At 37.6% G+C, this 19,031-nt stretch overlaps 4 protein-coding genes across 4 annotated transcripts; 1 reads left to right on the plus strand and 3 right to left on the minus strand.

The window, feature by feature from the left end:
• Nucleotides 1-4,106: 4,106 nt before the first annotated feature.
• Nucleotides 4,107-7,420, minus strand: LOC105953339 (sugar transport protein 8). Its single transcript, XM_088820613.1, has 5 exons — nucleotides 7,274-7,420; nucleotides 6,314-7,138; nucleotides 5,913-6,232; nucleotides 5,207-5,833; nucleotides 4,107-4,770 (listed from the first exon to the last, which is right to left on the minus strand). The coding sequence occupies exons 2-5, from the start codon at nucleotides 6,426-6,428 to the stop codon at nucleotides 4,330-4,332; spliced, it is 1,503 nt and encodes a 500-aa protein (XP_088676739.1). The 5' UTR covers nucleotides 6,429-7,138; nucleotides 7,274-7,420; the 3' UTR covers nucleotides 4,107-4,329.
• A 1,442-nt stretch (nucleotides 7,421-8,862) lies between these two features.
• LOC105953265 (sugar transport protein 8) lies at nucleotides 8,863-11,552 on the minus strand. Its single transcript, XM_012976922.2, has 4 exons — nucleotides 11,119-11,552; nucleotides 10,693-11,012; nucleotides 9,531-10,157; nucleotides 8,863-9,446 (listed from the first exon to the last, which is right to left on the minus strand). Exons 1-4 carry the CDS (start codon nucleotides 11,231-11,233, stop codon nucleotides 9,006-9,008), a joined length of 1,503 nt encoding a protein of 500 aa, XP_012832376.1. The 5' UTR covers nucleotides 11,234-11,552; the 3' UTR covers nucleotides 8,863-9,005.
• Nucleotides 11,553-14,120: 2,568 nt separating this feature from the next.
• LOC105953338 (sugar transport protein 8) lies at nucleotides 14,121-16,576 on the plus strand. Its single transcript, XM_012977001.2, has 4 exons — nucleotides 14,121-14,433; nucleotides 14,627-14,946; nucleotides 15,055-15,681; nucleotides 15,909-16,576. Exons 1-4 carry the CDS (start codon nucleotides 14,307-14,309, stop codon nucleotides 16,347-16,349), a joined length of 1,515 nt encoding a protein of 504 aa, XP_012832455.1. The 5' UTR covers nucleotides 14,121-14,306; the 3' UTR covers nucleotides 16,350-16,576.
• A 270-nt stretch (nucleotides 16,577-16,846) lies between these two features.
• Nucleotides 16,847-18,913, minus strand: LOC105953264 (mavicyanin). Its single transcript, XM_012976921.2, has 2 exons — nucleotides 18,610-18,913; nucleotides 16,847-17,419 (listed from the first exon to the last, which is right to left on the minus strand). The coding sequence occupies exons 1-2, from the start codon at nucleotides 18,770-18,772 to the stop codon at nucleotides 17,049-17,051; spliced, it is 534 nt and encodes a 177-aa protein (XP_012832375.2). The 5' UTR covers nucleotides 18,773-18,913; the 3' UTR covers nucleotides 16,847-17,048.
• Nucleotides 18,914-19,031: the final 118 nt, after the last annotated feature.

A 19,031-nucleotide genomic window follows, 5' to 3' on the forward strand; every position in this document is an offset into this window, starting at 1 on the left:
GGACCACGCTAGCTGATCAGGCACAAATTTGGTGCAACGGCTTGCTCGAATGGTCCATAGACAATCTAGACCAACTAGCGACAATTTTCCGTCACCAATACTCTATAAGCAAGAAATACGTCAAAACTGGTCGTATCTCTTCAAGGTCATACAACGGGACGGAGAGTCGCTCATGAATTACCTGCAACGATTTGTCAAAGCAGTATATGAAGTGCCCATCCTTAATCACGAAATGTTAACCGACATACTGCAACACAATTTGAAGCATGCTCGTTTTCAAGAGTACATCGAAGGCCGACCCCCTATGACCCTAGAGGAGCTCCTGAATCGCACAGAGAAGTACGTTCGGATTGAAGAGACTGCAGAGATGAGGGTCACCTTAAGTGAAAGCGTGATGAGGGAAGCCACAACTATAATATAAAAGAAGAGAGACGTCCCGCCAAAAATCGCACCTTCGAGAAGTTCTCAACTCTCAAGGATAAACTTGTTGACATGATGATCATCGCAGAGCAGATATGAATTCTACAACCACCGAGATGGATGAAGGAGAATCCAGAACGATAAAATTCGGATGATTACTATGAATACCACAGAGATCGAGGTCACTCTACTGAGGAGTGTTTTCAGCTTACGCAAGCGCTCGGAAGACTTGTCCAAAACGGGCATGTAAACCACAACATTTTCGAGTCTGCAAAATATAATAAATACGAGACAAGAAAAATAGGGAACAAATAAATTTATTAATCAAACGGAAGCGGATTACAATCTCCGTGAATTCCCCTGATTCTTCTCTCATATTCTAGATTTTGATTCAAGGGCTTAAAAGTTTGTTCTTGAATCGAACATATGATTTCCTATCACGAACACCTCGAATTTAAATATGTTATGAATTCGAGGAATCGAACATATGATTTCCTATCACGAACACCTCAAATTCAAATATGTTATGAATTCGAGGCGGAGGCTCGAGACGTGAGCTTGAGAGCTCGATATGTGTCTGTGTGAGTCTGATTTTTACATGCATAGAATGTCTTCTTTTATAGACGCAAGCTAGGGTTTATTAGCACAAGCTAGGGTTTCATGATTTGCAGCATGGGCCAGACATTTTAAAGCCCAAATATATTATGGACTTTAATTTGAGACCTAATTAATAACAGATTTATTTTCGTTATTAATTAGTAATTTATCTCAAAATTTCGATGTCTACAGGGCACTTGAGAGAATTCCTAGAACAATCGCAATCCTGAAAAAATACTTTACTTAGTATTTACTATTGCCCCACGCGGGCTCCATGTAATTTCTTTTTACCAATAAGTCGGTGGCATACCGCCCCGGACAATATTTTCAAGGCATACCGCTAGCCGCATGATTCTTAATAAACTCTTTTAGTCGGTGGGATACCGCCACCAAGATTTCTACATCAACCATTTGTCTTCTCTACGCGTTTTCATTCAAGGCATCTACAATCGATTTAACAGAAAATCAATAGACTCAAAAACTAGCTAAAGGGGAAGATATCAAGGATCACAAAGGGTCTGGCCAGCCCGAACCTTGGTTTCTCGCTCCCCAAAGCTCCAAAAAATAGAGCAGCTAAAGCTCCGGGGAGTCTTACCAGCCCCATAAAACTTAGATAAACGGGCAGACTTCCTACATAAAAAAACTTGAAGGTCTGATCAACCACCAAGTGTAAAAATACGAACTTCCCACTAGGCGTTAAAGCCAAGGGATACCGTCTTACCTAAAAAGATAAAGTAAAAACTTATTTTTTACGAGAGTCGAGCCTCCCACTAGGCGATATAGCCAAGGGATACCGTCTCACCGAAAAAGATAAAGCATAACTCATTCTTTACAAAAATACGGACTTCCCACTAGGCGTTAAAGCCTAGGGATACCGTCTTAGTTAAAAAGATAAACTAAAAGCTTATTCTTTACGAGAGCCGAGCCTCCCGCTAGGCGATATAGCCAAGGGATACCGTCTCACCGGAAAAGATGAAGCATAACTCATTCTTTATGAAATGCGTGCTTCCCACGAGGCAATAAAGCCAAGGGATTTCACCCCGCTAAAAAGACAAAAGTAAAGCTCATTCGTTACGAGAGACGGACCCCCCACTAGGCAATATAGCCAAGGGATACCGTCTCGCCGGAAAAGTTGAAACATAACTCATTCTTTAAGAAATACGCGATTCTCACTAGGCAACAAAGCCAAGGGATATCACAACTTCTTCCAATAATTTTGGCGATTGATCGCCGCTGTACAACAAATGGGCCTCCCTTCAAAAAATATCATCGCCTAAGTGCAGCAACCGCCTCTCCAAGATCCATGTAGCCGACTTCAAAATTTCCTGCTACCTTGAAACTCAAGGAAAACAAAAAAAAATATTTCGTCTTCGACCGACTATTCTTAATTACTCCCAGGCAGACCCACGAGCCCGTGGCTCAACTGGGAGTGGGGGGCTTAATGATGTGCCTAATTGGGATTTAACCCAAAAGGCAAAAAGCCCAAGAGGCTCATTAAAAGGAAAAATCCAATACAAAGGCCTTAATTAAGAACTTTATGAGAAGCTTATGGGAAGAAAACTAATGTTTTTTGTCCCACGTTGGTTTTCTACAAGAAAATCATACCAAACTCCACCTATAAATATGTGTTAGCAATCACATAACAAGGTAAGCACTATTTAGGCAATTAATTAATATTATTTGCTTATATTGTGATAGTTTTCTGACTTGAGCGTCGGAGGACAATCGCCGGGCCACCCCCGGCGTGTCACCTAGTGTTTTCAACTGTTTTGTAGGTTAACGAGTGGAGCGATCCCTTCGACTACCTCGTACACGTGGCAAGGACTCTTGGCATTCCCGATATTGGGCTTGAAGATTCCCGGACTTAGAAGACCTGTGCGCTTCAAGACCATTGGGCTGACCCAACATTTTGGAGCAGCATCATATAGTATAAAGTTATTGGTGATTTTGATCGTGAAAAAGTTTTTGGGACGTTATACCAATTTTACCCAAATCATGTGTACTATAGTATAAAGTTTTTAGTGATTTTGATCGTGAAAAAGTGTTTTGGACATTCCACCAATTTTATCTAGAATCTGTGTACAATAATAGCATACTGTTTTTGGTGATTTTGATCGTGAAATAGTTTTTTTTTTACGTTCCACAAATTTTACCCAAAATCTGTGTACTATATAGTATACAGTTTTTGATGATTTTGATCGTAAAAAAGTTTTTTTGACGTTTCACAATTTTGACCTAAAATTTGTGTACTATATTATACATTTTTTGGTGATTTTGATCGTGATTTTTTTGTGGACCTTCCACCAATTTTATCTAAAATCTTTGTACTATATAATATACATTTTTTGGTGATTTCGATCGTGAAAATATTTTTTGGCCGTCCTACCAATTTTACCCAAAATCTGTGTACTATAGTATATAGTTTTTGGTGATTTTGATCTTGAAAAAGTTTTTTTTTGACCTTCCACCAATTTTATCCAAAATATGAGTACTAAAATCACAAAAAACTGTATACACTATAATACACAGATTTTAGTTAAAATTGATGCAACGTCCAAAAAATTATTTCACGATCAAAATCACCTAAAACTGTATACTATAGTACACAAATATTAGTTAAAATTGGTAGAACGTCCATAAAAATATTTGACGATCAAAATCACAAAAACGGTGTACAATAATAAGTACACAGATTTTCGGTTAAAATGGCAGAACGTCCAAAAATTTATTTCACGATCAAAATCACCAAAAACTGTATGCTATATAGTACATAAATTTTAATTAAAATTGGTGGATAGTCCCCAAAAACTTTTTCACGATCGAAATCACCATAAACTGTATACTATAGTATACAGATTTTCGATAAAATTGGTAGAACGTCCCAAAAACCTTTTCACGATCAACACCAAAAACTGTACACAAATTTTGGGTAAAATTGATGAAACATCCAAAAAACTATTTCACGATCAAAATCACCAAAAACTGTATGCAATATAGTACATAAGTTTTAAATAAAATTGGTAGAACTTCCAAAAAACTTTTTCACGATCAAAATGCAAAGTGTTTAATTTAAATTGATCAAACAAAGGTAAATACAAAGAGCCTTATATATTAATTTAATAATTTAAATCGCAAGTAAATATTCATCAACAGGACAGCTTCCCAGATGTACAAACATACCAGAAAGTGTCGAAAAAAAATCGAAAAACAAGACCAACATTAATCTGGAGACAAAGGACAAACGAAAACCGAAAACTAATTCACCCAAAACAACACTATGTACACAAAATCCTTTTTACATGTTCACATTATTCAAGCCATGTCGTCTCTCTTCCCTTCCTCGTCGTCGTAGAACTTTTTCCACACCGGATGCTGCTTCCATACTCTTTCCTCAATAAGCTCGATCGGTATTCCTTTCGTCTCGGGCAATAGGAACACGACAAAGAGTCCCATCACGAGAATCCATGCGGAGAAGAAGAAGAATATGTACGCCCTCATATGACACATCATTGATAGAAACGCCTGCGCGATTATGAACGTGAATATCATGTTTGTGCTGACAGCAAATGCGAAACCTGCTGTTCTTGTCTCGATCGGGAATATTTCACTCGGAATCAGCCACCCCATCGGGCCCCACGACCATGCGAACGACATCACAAACGTGCACACTAAAATAACCACTAGAGCTGCTAGCCCCTTGTGCAGTGTGCCGGTTGCACTTAGATGAGTTAGCAAGATTGCTCCAATCGCAACCTGCATGCAAGATTTTTTTTCGATCAGATCGATGAATTTTCGTAGGGGTTAAACTTGGAACGAAATTTCCAAATTCAGCCAATTCTGATGTAGAGTTTTCCAACTTTGAAACAAATATCTTCATTCCGATTTTGATGACCGAAAATAGTTCCGATAAATCCAATTTTTTTTTCCCAGATATTTTTATGAAATAATTATGTTACATTATATATGTAAGAATATATTAAATAGTATAGTTTAATAGGTGGGACTAGATTAGTTTTTATTTAACTCGTTAAATAAAGACATTTTTATTTCAGATTTTTTTTTTAATTCCAGAAATTGGAATTTTTTTTCCGATAAACTTATTTTCGATCCGATCCATTCGACTTTCAGCCCTAATTTGACGTTGTAATATTAGTAGAGAGAAATTAAATACTATTAACAACTATCATACCTGTGAGATGAACATCTGGACAGAAGCTTGGAGAAGCAGCTTTCTCCTTCCTACTTTATCCACAAGGTAGATAGATACGAAAGTAGCACCAACATTAACCAATCCGGTAATGACAGACGACAACAACGAAGCATCGGATTTAAACCCTAATGTCTGAAACAAGACAGGAGCGTAAAACATGATTGCATTAATCCCCGTCAGCTGTTGGAACACCTGAATTATATTAGCAACAAACAGCGCCGGAATTCCAGATCTCTTGAACAGTTTCTTGAATGGCTTCTTCACTTGTCTCCCTTGTTCGCATGCAGCCACAATTTGCCGAAACTCGGCGTCAACTTCATCGACACCCCTTATCTTTTTAAGGGCCTTTTTGCCCTCGTCTTCTTTGCCTCTCTCGATAAGGCTCGATGGCGTTTCGGTAATTATCAGAGATCCGACCAAAAGAACACAACCTGGTACTGCTGCAAGGCCTAACGAAATCCTCCATCCGTTGGGATGAATCATCGACGTGGCGTAGTTTATTAGGTTTGCGATGAAAATCCCGATTGTCACGAAGAGCTGGAAGAGGATATTCACCGCCCCTCTGTGTTGTACCGGTGCGATTTCTGTTAAAAACAACGGAACCGCCTGCAAAAATGGTTTTAAACTTTTAATCAAGACTTTATGCAATGATTATATGGTGTACATTGTATGTATATATGCTTACTTCGTTTCCGAAACCAACTCCAATGCCGAAAAGAATTCGACCAACAATAAGCATCCACTTGGCCTCGGCGGCCCCACACAAGCAAGCCCCACCGATGAAAAAAGTCGAAGCCATAAGAATAGTGGGGCGGCGCCCTAAAAGTGTACAAGCTCTCGATGCAAAGAAGCTAGCTATCAACGCTGCTATGTACAACGAAGATGTGAAGAGTTGCAGCATTTGGTCATCGTATTTACAGTAGTTGTTCTCCGACACGTGCATTTTCCTCTCGTGTACGTTCGGGAAAAACTTTATCAAGAAATCGTCCATAGCCGTTACTCCACCTGATTAATAAATAAAACATTCAGACTTCATATTTTTTTTCAAATATATATATATATTTTGACTAACGCATGTTTATGTACCCGAAATGCCGATGTCGTAACCGAACATTAGCCCTCCGAAGGCAGCAAGTATCCAGCATGCAAACACATACGGTGTCACCTTCGACTTGTAATGTTCGATATCGTTGTTCGCCATTTTTCTCTGCTTCTCCGATTATTCCAGAAATCGTATATATTTCAGAAAATCCTCAAAACTTAGAATATATCCCTAATAAGAAGATATATACACACAAATGTCCTTATATTTCTTGTTGTCTTGAATTTTTATCTACATATGCAGAGGGGGGCGGGGGCGCGGGGGAGAATATGAGATAAAGAGTTCTATAATACAGAAGAATCTTATAGAATCTTTATCCGTTATTCTCCAGTTATATTTCCCTCTACATATAAAAAAGAAAAATATTTCAAAATTGCAAAGAATCTGCCCTACTTATATACTATTTCTTTATCTCTCTAAATTTAGGCATTCCAAGTAACGGATAATTTTTTGGATAACTGACGGTGAAAACTGCACCATTAATGAAGGTAAACAAAGATTAACCTTGTATTACTACCACAATTAACGGGGTTGAATTCCGTTTATTTCTCCTCAGTGAAATTCCACCACCTTTTCTTTAATTAGCAGATCCAATTGACAAAATTTTACAAAAAATAAAAAAATCTACTATTTATAGATAATTAAATAGATTATACTATTCAATTACCAAAATACTTTGGAAAAGGCGTTACGACGGCGTTTCATTGTCCCAAACTTCTCAATAGCCGATACCACCGCCTTGTTGTCGGAGTCTGCCGCCGCCGCCGCCGCCGGAATGTGTTTCAGCTGCATGATCTCAATTCTCAAACCTGAAGAAGAGAAGAAGAAATAAACACGAGCTTTAGAAATGAATGCAGATTAATTAACTAATGAAACGTAAAATCCAAATAAATTCACGGTGAATAAATACATCATTATACAGTAAAATTAGAAATTAATCCAACCGTAATCTGAAGCATCGCTTATTAACTTCGAATCCATTTTGTAGTTCAGTAATTTCTTCACCGTTCGAAATTTCCAGAGAAAGAATGGTCAATAATACCCTAAACCCTAATCAATTTGGGAAATGGAGCTGATACCACTTCTACTCTGATTGTCAATATATTCTTTTTTTTATTTTTTATTTTTCAGGGCATTTTTTTTTCTCACGATAAAATTAAATAATCTAAGAATAAATTACTGTCACCCCTGGGTTATGGTTAAATTACGAAATTTCCTCTTATTACAGTCACCCCTCAACTATGTAATATCTTACGAAAATACCTCTCAAGAGGTAAATTTAAGGATGTTAAATCAGTAAGATCGAACCGAAATTTCAGTACGCCAACATTTTATACTGTTTACAGAACTGAATATACGATTTGGTACGGTAAGTAATCGAATTACATAAATTTTATGTAAAAATATTTAAAAGGATGGAGTGTCTGCAATTACCCAAACAAGAGGGTTGTTTCGTAATTTGGCCATATCTCAGGAGGTGGCCGAAATTTGCCCAATAATCTAATAAAACTCAATTATATTATTGGACTTTCAGTGATCCAATAAAAAACATGCTTGGAAGGCAAGATAAGCCATGACAACATAGTATTTACCGGTCGACTCGACAAGTTATTGGGTACCAAACATCAAACAAACCAATTATTTAGTTAATCATGATTAATCTCCCCAATTAAACGATACCTTAAGTTTCTTAGACTTTTAATCTTATTTAAGTAGTGTTTGCTGCAATAGCTTTTTTAAGTGTTTGCAAAATTATTTTTTCTGAGCTCTCAGTTCGCTGGACCGGCACTTGGGCCGAGATGACCGGACCTCCGTTAAATGGGCCTTTCGATTTTACTGAGCGAGCTACTAACTTGGCCCATCAATCTGAATATAGGGGTTCGGCCCATTGGTTCGAACAATACATTAATAATTATGGCAAATTACGGCAACCCCTGAGGTATGACCAAGTTACGAAAAAACTTCTCTTGATTGGGTAATTACAGCCACGCCCTCCTTTTAAATATTTTTACATAAAAATTATGTAATTCGGTTATTTACCGAACCAAATCATATATTCAGTTCGGTAAACGATATGAAATATTGGCGTACCGAAATTTCGGTTTGGTTTTACCGATTTAACATCCTCATATTTATCTCTGGAGGGGTATTTTCATAATATAATACATAGTTGAAGGGGGCTGTAATTACCCAAAAAAGATGGAGGTTTTCGTAATTTGACCATAACTCAGGCATTGGCCTTAATTTGCCATAATAATTAATAATATTTCAAATATACTTTTATCTGAATAATATTCACCAATTTTTATTCCAATCAAAATTCAATTTTTTGCCTTTTTTTTTTTTTTGTGTAATTTATTGTTTCTTGGTGAATGATGAATTTGTATTGTAATAGGACTGAACTGTGCATTGAGTTTGATTAGCCTATTCGAGTTTTCGTTCAACTGAACTCGCACCCGTGAATGCCTATTCGCCGATGGATATCAATGTGCTATTTCGGAACTAGAATAACGAAAACACGATACCGAAGTATACAACTTATAACGTTTATAAATTAGTATTAAACATTAGGGAAACATCCTGGATGACGAGACGAACAATCAGTTCCGATAACAATTTTCGATAAAAAAAAAAAACATACGTAGAAAATCTCCCTTAAATGTTCGTATTATATATTTATGCCATCTCGTCTCTCTTCCCTTCGTCGTCGTCGTAGAACTTTTTCCACACCGGATGCTGCTTCCATACTCTTTCCTCAATAAGCTCGATAGGTATCCCTTTCGTCTCGGGCAGTAGGAACACGACAAAGAGTCCCATTGCGAGAATCCATGCGGAGAAGAAGAAGAATATGTACGCCCTCATATGACACATCATCGATAGAAACGCCTGGGCGATTATGAACGTGAATATCATGTTTGTGCTGACAGCAAATGCGAAACCGGCTGTTCTTGTCTCGATCGGGAATATTTCACTCGGAATCAGCCACCCCATCGGGCCCCACGACCATGCGAACGACATCACAAACGTGCACACTAAAATAACGACTAGTGCTGCAAGCCCCTTGTGCAACGTGCCGGTTGCGCTTAGATGCGTTAGCAAGATTGCTCCAATCGCAACCTGCATGCAAGATTTTTTTTTTTTATCAAATCGATGATTTTATCGAGTTGTAATCGATGATTTATCGAGATGTAAATATCGTACCTGGGAGATAAACATCTGGACAGAAGCTTGGAGAAGAAGCTTTCTCCTTCCTACCTTATCCACAAGGTAGATAGAGACGAAAGTAGCACCGACGTTAACCAATCCGGTAATGACAGACGACAACAACGAAGCATCGGATTTGAACCCTAACGTCTGAAAAAGGACAGGCGCGTAAAACATGATTGCATTGATTCCGGTTAGCTGTTGGAACACCTGAATTATATTGGCGACGAATAGAGCCGGGATTCCGGATCGCTTGAACAGTTTCTTGAAAGGCTTCTTCACTTGTCTTCCTTGTTCGCATGCGGCTACAATTTGCTGAAACTCGGCATCGACTTCGTCGACACCTCTGATTTTCTTGAGGGCTTTTCTGCCCTCATCTTCTTTGCCTCTCTCGACCAGGCTCGAGGGCGTTTCGGTAATTATCAAAGATCCGACCAGGAGGACGCAGCCTGGAACCGCTGCAAGCCCTAGTGAAATCCTCCATCCGTTGGGATGAATCATTGACGTGCCGTAGTTTATTAGGTTTGCTATGAAAATCCCGATCGTTACGAAGAGCTGGAAGAGGATATTTACGGCCCCCCGATGTTGTACCGGTGCGATTTCGGTTAGAAACAATGGAACAGCCTGCAAAATTAGGTACATTTTCAAGATTTATATATGTTACCTTAACTATTCCTCAATTTTATATTATAGTAAATTACACTTAAACCAAACTTGAAGGGAGGTATATGTAATTTTCCAAAGTTGGGGGTGTAGATGTAATTTGACCTAACATCAGGGGACGTAGGTGTAATCTACTGTATATATATCATTGGGCAAATTACAAAAACACCCCTCTTGTTTGGTTAATTACAGCCACCCCTACTTTTACATATTTTTACATAAAATTATTTAATTCGATTATTTACCTAACCAAATCGTATATTCAGTTCGGTAAACGGCATGAAATGTTGGCGTACCAAAATTTCGGTTCGGTTTTACCGATTTAACATCACTAAATTTACCTCTTAAGGAGTATTTTTGTAAGATAATACATAGTTGAGAGAGTGGCTGTAATTACCCAAATAAAAGGGGTGTTTTCGTAATTTGGTCATACCTTACGAGGTGCCCGTAATTTGCCCTATATCATTTACTACTTATATGGTGGTATAATACTTACTTCGTTTCCGAATCCAACGCCAATGCCGAAAAGAATTCGACCAACGATAAGCATCCACTTCGCCTCGGCGGCCCCACACAAGCAAGCCCCACCGATGAAAAAAATCGAAGCCATAAGAATAGTGGGGCGGCGCCCTAAAAGCGTACAAGCTCTCGATGCAAAGAAGCTAGCTATCAACGCTGCTATGTACAACGAAGATGTGAAGAGTTGCAGCATTTGGTCATCGTATTTACAGTAATTATTTTCCGATGCGTGCAATTTCCTCTCGTGTACTTTCGGGAAAAACTTTATCAAGAAATCGTCCATAGACGTTACTCCACCTGATCGATCAACAAATATTTTCGAAAATCGTCAAGTACAAATATCCATATTTCATTTTCGAATATATATATATATATATATTTTAATTTATTTATTTTTATGTACCCGAAATGCCGATGTCGTAACCGAACATTAGCCCTCCAAAGGCAGCGAGTATCCAGCATGCGAACACATAGGGTGTCACCTTCGACTTGTAGTGTTCGATATCGTTGTTCGCCATTTTTTTTTTTCGGTTTTCCGCTTCTCCGATTATTCCAGAATATTCTTTTATTTGTAACCTAACAAGAAAATATATATACACAAATATTATTTATTTATTTCTTTTTTTCCTTTTTTTTCTTATCTATATATGCTTAAGGGGGTGGAGAGGATGAGATAAAGAGAAGTTTTATATAAACAAAATAATATAAAATCTTTATCTTTTGCTCTCCATTTTTATTTCCCTATTACATATACAAAGACTAGAATTAAAAAAAGAAAAATAAATAAATAAAACTATGTCAAAATTGTTGACATTGGACCTTCTTATATAGTACTTCTCTGAATTTAGGTGCCCCAAATTCGGATAATATTTTGGATAAATTGATGGATGAGGTTTTTTTAATTAATGGTGAAGATTACGCTATTAATGAGGATTAATTAAATTAATTTCAGCCAATATTTTTCTATATATACTATAAAAAGAAGATTTACTTGATTTAATGGCAGAAAAATGTGAATCACAATTATATGGTTGACTTCAACTTATTTCTCGTCAAAGGTCAAAGATTACATTTTAAATCAATTATAATCACGCCACGTCATGAGTGGATAAGGGTCTAAATTATCATTTGTGCGAATTAAAATTTTGTTGAAATTAAATAGCGGTAGATTTTGAGCTATATAGCACGGAAACTTTAAATACTATTATTTGGTTAAATTAGTAGCACTTCTCCCCTTCGATTAATTTTGTAGGTGGTTGATTAAAAGAGAAAAATACAATTTTGTCCTTAAACCAATGTTATAATTTTGTTAATTAAAAAACTTTTTAGACTATTCACATCTAATACTAGAATTTTAACAAATTTAACACAAGATGTATCTAACGAGTCAAACATCTTACTGGCCAAATAATTAATTAGTCAGTGGAATATTAATCCAACATCACCTAATCCGATGTAATCCGATATAGGTAAGCAAATGAGGCCTTAACGTATTCGCATTTTGGATACGTTTTGTGTTCAATACTCGATATGGGCCATTTTGGAATTTCGGAAAAGTTAGAAACATTTTTTAATAACAATTTCCAAATATTTTTGTTGTTTCCCGAAATATTTACATGATTTAATGATCACTTACAAATTTATACAAATTAATACTCCCTCTGTTCCATAATATCTGTCTCTTTTGAGAATTTCTTTTCTTTCATATTATCTGTCACTTTACAATTCCAATGCTGCATTAATTGCTTATTTTTCAATTTTACCCTTATTAACTCTGCAACACTCTTCCTGCATTAATTAATAAACAAGGGTATTTTGGTCCATCAATATATACTTTCCTAAAATCAAGACATATTTATTGAGATTCTTAAGATTTGTGCCAATGTAAAAAACGACACCTATTTAGGAACGGATGGAGTAGTTGATAACAATATTTATTTTGAATATATTTGTCATGGAAATTTAGGGTAAGTTACAACCACCCCTTGAGGTATGATTAATTTACGAAAAAACCCCTCTTGTTTGGATAATTTTATCCCCTCAACTATGATTTTTTCTTACACCTCCACCCTTATGGTGTCAAATTCAACAGAATCATCTAAATTTCGTGGAATATGCTCTAGTTTATACTCGTTTTGTGTAAAATACAGTTTCTGATGCACCACAATCTGATATATACAAGCCAAAAAACACATATTATGATCATCTTGCTTCAAAATGTGGAGTTCGAATAAGATAAACGGATACAATAGTGATGATACTCTATATAATCTCAAAGATTCCACTAAAATTAAAACCACAAGGGTGGACGTGTAAAAAGATTTATAGTTGAGGGGGTGAATATAATTACCCAAACAAGAAGGGAATTTTCGTAATTTGACCATACCTCATGGGTGGTTGTAATTTACCCAGGAAATTTATAAAGAGAATCTATATAGAAATAAAAATTTATATATATATTAATACCATATTTTTAATATACCCCTATCTTTTTAATATTTGCACATTGCCTTCAAGTTTTTGTATCCCGTTTGCTTATATCCCCGTTTCCCGATTTGTTCGACGCTACACCCAGTGATAAACATCGGGCGGGTCTTCTGCTGCCACGTGTCTCTTTTTTGTATTTTATAATATATTATCCTCTAGGGTTTACCTTTAGGAGTTTTAGAAAAATAAAAAAAAGGACACGTGGCAGCAGAAGACTCACCCGATGTTTATCACCGGGTGTAGGGTCGAAGGAACACCGTTTCCCTGTGTGCTAAAGACTAAATAGATTATCACTAATTTAAGTTTCTAAGGGAATTTTAAGTGAAATAAATATTACAAAATGATGACTAGGCAACAACTTGGTTGCATATATACACGTGTTACATCCAAATAAGCATTAACAAGTTGACACGTGACGTGGCAATTAATAATAACCACTTACATAAAACATTATAAATAAAATTAATCTATTGATCGGAGCAAATAAAATACATAAATGTATTGAAATATTATATAAATTATATGATTGAAGTTATTATATGAATATTTAACAAGTGGATAATTTGATGCTTACGATTGGAGCAAATAAAATTTATGAATGTATTGTATTATTACAACAAACATTTCACGAATATTTGACGCCTCGTTTTAATACTTGTACACTGGAGTTGGTGTACGAATTTCGGGTGAAAAAAATAAAATAAAAAAAGGACTTCTTTTTTCAAATAATTGTAAATAAAAACTCGATTGACTGGGTTTATTATCTCCTACATTTAAGTATTTTTTTCAAGAAATGAGATGAATTTGGTTATGTATGGAGGGTGGTCAAAGCACAAAGATCCTCTTTATCAGGGGCAATGCTGTAAATTAGGAACTAACCCCTCGCGAAAACATGCCTTTAAAACTCCATACTTTGTTAGTGTGAAAAAAAACACACTTGTACATTTTAATTACTACTTAGCTTTACTTTTAACACTTAATTACACTCCCAAAAAGAGGGAAAAAGAAAATCAAGATTCATGTTCATGCAAGCCTAGTTTATTGAGACACTCTCTATACAATTTTTCGAGTTACGACGATTAGAAGATCGGAAAGATCGGAAAGATGACGAACAATAGCGCAGAGCCTTCCGCACGTAACTACAAATCGAAGATCACACCTTACGTCGTGGTGTGTTGGATTTTCGCAGCCTTCGGAGGATTGATGTTTGGATACGACATTGGGATTTCGGGTACGTACGTACACACACGTGCAATAAATTAAATGCTTGCACACTTTATGCAATTTTATATAAAATAAGGTTTTAGGGGGTGACGCGATGCGACCCCCTAATTAAAAATTTATGGCATCGCCACTGCTTGTAACAAATAACAATACATCGACACGATAAATCAATTGTTTTTGTTGTTGTTCGATTTTTTTAGGTGGAGTGACGGCGATGGACGATTTCTTGGAGAAATTCTTTCCGCTTATTTATCAGAGGAAGCTACACGCAAAGGAAAACAATTACTGCAAATACGACGATCAACTTCTTCAGCTTTTCACGTCGTCGTTGTATCTCGCGGCTCTCGTCTCCAGCTTCGGAGCGTCCAAGGTGTGCACGGTCCTCGGGAGGCGCCCGACCATTAGATTGGCTTCGATACTCTTCATCATTGCGGCTATAATTAGTGGAGCGGCACCGAACAAAACTATTTTGATTATCGGTAGGATATTGTTCGGAGTCGGAGTCGGATTCGGCAACGAGGTAACGAATCGACAACTTATTTTCTCGTTTTTTGGAAATTTAAAAAATCTTGTGCATGCACATTTTGCATGTCGAAATTAAATTGTTAAAAAATCAAAATTTTCGCAGTCGGTTCCGCTCTTCCTATCGGAAGTAGCGCCGGTACAACACAGGGGGGCCGTCAACATCCTCTTCCAGCTCTTCATCACAATCGGAATCTTCATCGCAAACATCGTCAACTACCTAATCTCCGCCGTCCACCCGTACGGATGGCGAATCGCCCTCGGCCTAGCCGGCGTCCCGGGCGTCGTCCTCCTCATCGGCTCGTTCATCATCATGGAGACCCCCTCCAGCCTGATCGAGCGCGGCATGGAGACCGACGGCCGCGAGGCCCTTAAGAAGATCCGCGGCGTCGACGACGTGGAGGCGGAGCTCGAGAGCATCCGGTCCGCCTGCGAGAAGGCCCGCCTCGTCAAGCACCCGTTCAAGAAGCTCATGAAACGCGCCAGCGTCCCCCCGCTAGTCATCGCGATCTCGATCCAGGTCTTTCAGCAGTTCACCGGGATCAACGCCGTCATGTTCTACGCGCCGGTCCTCTTCCAGACCGTCGGCTTCAAGACCGACAGCTCGCTCCTCTCCTCCGTCATCATGGGCATGGTCAACGTTCTGAGCACCATTGTCTCGATCATCGCCGTTGACCGCGTCGGCCGTAGGAAATTGCTCCTCCAAGCTAGTGTCCAGATGTTCATATGCATGGTGATACAATATTCTTCCTCTATTATAATCTATTTTATTTAATTTACCTACAGTAGAACCTTAATTTACCTACAGTAGAACCTCGATTAAATAATAGTTTATCTCGGTCCCGAATCGGTGAAAACGTGTTAAATTATTAACTCGATAATTTAATAATTCGCTAAATTAATAAAATTCCCCTAGTCCCAACTGTATTAATTTACAGAGGTTTAACTGTATGAATGTAGGTTGGAGTTGGATCAATTCTACTAGTCCACTTGAAGCCGACGGGGTCACTCGACAAGAGACTAGCGGCGGCGGTGGTGGTGCTTGTCTGCCTTTTCGTGATGTCGTTCGCGTGGTCGTGGGGTCCAATGGGGTGGTTGATTCCGAGCGAGATATTCCCTCTGGAAACGAGAACCGCCGGATTCGCATTCGCGGTCAGCACAAACATGCTCTTCACGTTCGTTATCGCGCAGGGATTCTTGTCCATGCTATGCAACATGCAGTCGTACATCTTCTTCTTCTTCGCGGCTTGGATTTTGGTGATGGGATTGTTCGTCCTGTTTTTGCTGCCCGAGACAAAGGGAGTTCCGATTGAGGCCATTACCGAGAGGGTTTGGAGGAAGCACCCGGTTTGGAAGAATTTCATGGCGAAGGAAATCGTGAGGAACACCGAGATGAACTGAAGTGGGATTCGAGAGTTGAAATGAATCGTCTTCCTCTCGCCCGAGTTCTGTTTTTTTGTTTTTTGGATTCGATTTATTTGCGGTTGTTGGTTATTTTTTTCGTTTCGAAATAAGAGAGGCTTTAGATATTGCGCGCATTGAAGCGCGGATGGGCGAAATAAAGGGCGGAATAAAGTACTTCTTGTATTGATTCAACTTTTTTATGAGGAAAAAAATCGATTTTGAAACTTGACTCCTTTTTAAGTTGTTCATGAGCTTACGAGTCGGCTTGCAGATTTTATTATTATTTATTTCTTATTTATTATTATTATTTAATAGTAATGATAATAATAATAATAATAAATGCAAGTTCATTTTTTTATTTTTCATTATAACATAAATAACTGTCATAATAGAAAAATTAATACCTAAATTAAAAAAAAAAAAAAAAAAAAAAAGTGAATGAGTTGAGCTCGAGCTCAGAAAATGAAACTTGATGAGCTCAAGCTCGAAAAATATGGTGAACTCGGCTCGTTTACACCCCTAAATCGATAGGGTTGAATAGAAGACTGAATAGAGGTACGCACATTGTGTATTCATATATATATGATTTGTCAAGAAAGCGAAAAAGGAAAGAAAAAATATCATGAAATGAATTATTTTCGCCCTAATTAAAAACTAGTGCATCCGATGATCGAAATCGATATCTCATAGTTTACATTACCAACGAAATAAAAACACGAGCGCTAGCTGCGAAATCGTAAGCAGCAATTCGAGCTTAGTGATCAGAGGAGGTGCACCACTGGGAGAAGGTGCGGGAACCGCAGACTCGGGAACTGGAGAGGGGGTGAATATTCCGGAGGGGGTGGGCGGTGCTGAGGTGGAAAGAGGGAGAACGTTGATGTCGACCTTTTGTCCAGCCTGGCAGTGACCTGGCACGCCACATAGGAAGAAGTGGTGGCCTCTAGTGTCGATGGTGATCGAGTCGTTCCCGCTTGTGTGTGTCGAGATGGGAGAAGATACATTGCACGCGCGGTATTCGGTGTGTGTCACTTGCATCACGTTGTGGAATTGAGGATTGTACTCGAAAACTGAAATTCGAAAAAAAAAATCAAAAAAGGAATCATTCATATATATATATATTGATGATTTTAAAGTATAGAAAAGTTTTAAAATCCAAAAAATTAAATAAATCCAGATTATATTCATGTAGTCATATAGTGTGGTTGGTGAATATTGAAGTAGTGGGCATCATAATTAAGGCGTGCACTTTTGACAAACCATGTTTGATGTTGTTTACTTTTATGATAGTACCATGAGTTATTTGTTTGTCTTACACGACTCTCTTACAGTGTGATTTTTTAACGGAATCTTTTTGGTTTCAGTGAGAATTCCTCGAGAAAATGTCAATTCTACCTCAAAACAGTTTTTGAAATATAGGTGGCACTGGTATACCTTCTATAACCACCTTATTTTCTTGAACATCATTTTGCAGTACCAGTGCACTTTCTTAAATTGCTAGTATGAACCATCATAGCATATATAGGCAATTTTTTAAACATCCGTGCATGGTTACTTTCAATATGTTCTACGTCTTGTGACTATTCATCTATTTTATTTTTATGCAAATAGGGGACAAGAAAAATTCTATGGCAAGATGGTGGTTTAATTCGATGGTTTTTAAGGAGTCAGAACTGAGGTATGGGATAAAGAAATCAACGGAAAATCTTGGTCCTATTGAAAATACTAGTGAAGGTGAATATCCGAATCTAAAAGGTAGGACTAAAAACATTCACAGTTGGCGGGGTCGTGACAGTTCTAGTTACAGTAATATCGACGTTTAGGGGTGGAATTGGCATTTTTTGGTAAATATTCTCTAGAATAAAAAATATTGCATGAAAAATCGCATCGTAAAAGGGTCGGTGTGAAACGGAAACAAACATCAGGGCGTGGGTGTTTTGGTAATTAGAAATAGGTAGGGGTATTTTCGTAATTTGACCTAAGTTCGGAGGATTTTCGTCATTTACCCTAAAATTTATCGGTGCTCTAGTGTGGCCACTCTCCCACCTTCCACTTAGACTGTTGGAACATGGAATCCAACTAAGAGAAATCATTAATTATAAGAAGAAATCAAGAACACAAACATATCTAGTACCATATATAATACTATGAAACATCATAAGATATTCAAATTAAAATTAAATTAAATAAATAAAGGAAAGAACATTATTTATTTGCATGCAGAGAAAATATTAATGAGAAGATGAAAAGAAAAACATACCGATGACGTCACCAAGTTGAAAGGTTTTAGTAAGAGCCCATTGTTTGTAATCAACATTGCCAATTGTAGTCCATCCTGCAGAATCTCCCACCTTATATACACCTCCATTTGTTGCCTCAATCGAAGCTCCGAAGACGATGATCAACCACAACAAAACCGCCATCTATCGATATTTCTTCTTCCTCTTCTTCTTCTTTTTTTTCTGCAAAATATGTCAACAATTTGAGTATATATATATAAGTATAAAAATAATAAAAGCTGGGATTTTGGGGTTGTCGATTATAAGTTTGGTGCTTTTAATGATGAGTGATGACTAATGGCTACTGTTTTTAAGGAGTTTGTTGGGGGGTGGTGGGGTGTGTGGGGAATTAATGGGGCTCACAGGCGTGGCGGAGTCAGTATAGGAACAGAGGGGGCCATGG

This window comes from Erythranthe guttata, chromosome 7, assembly GCF_056151865.1.
Source record: "Erythranthe guttata isolate IM_541 chromosome 7, IM_541, whole genome shotgun sequence".
NCBI classification, from domain to species: Eukaryota; Viridiplantae; Streptophyta; class Magnoliopsida; order Lamiales; family Phrymaceae; genus Erythranthe; species Erythranthe guttata.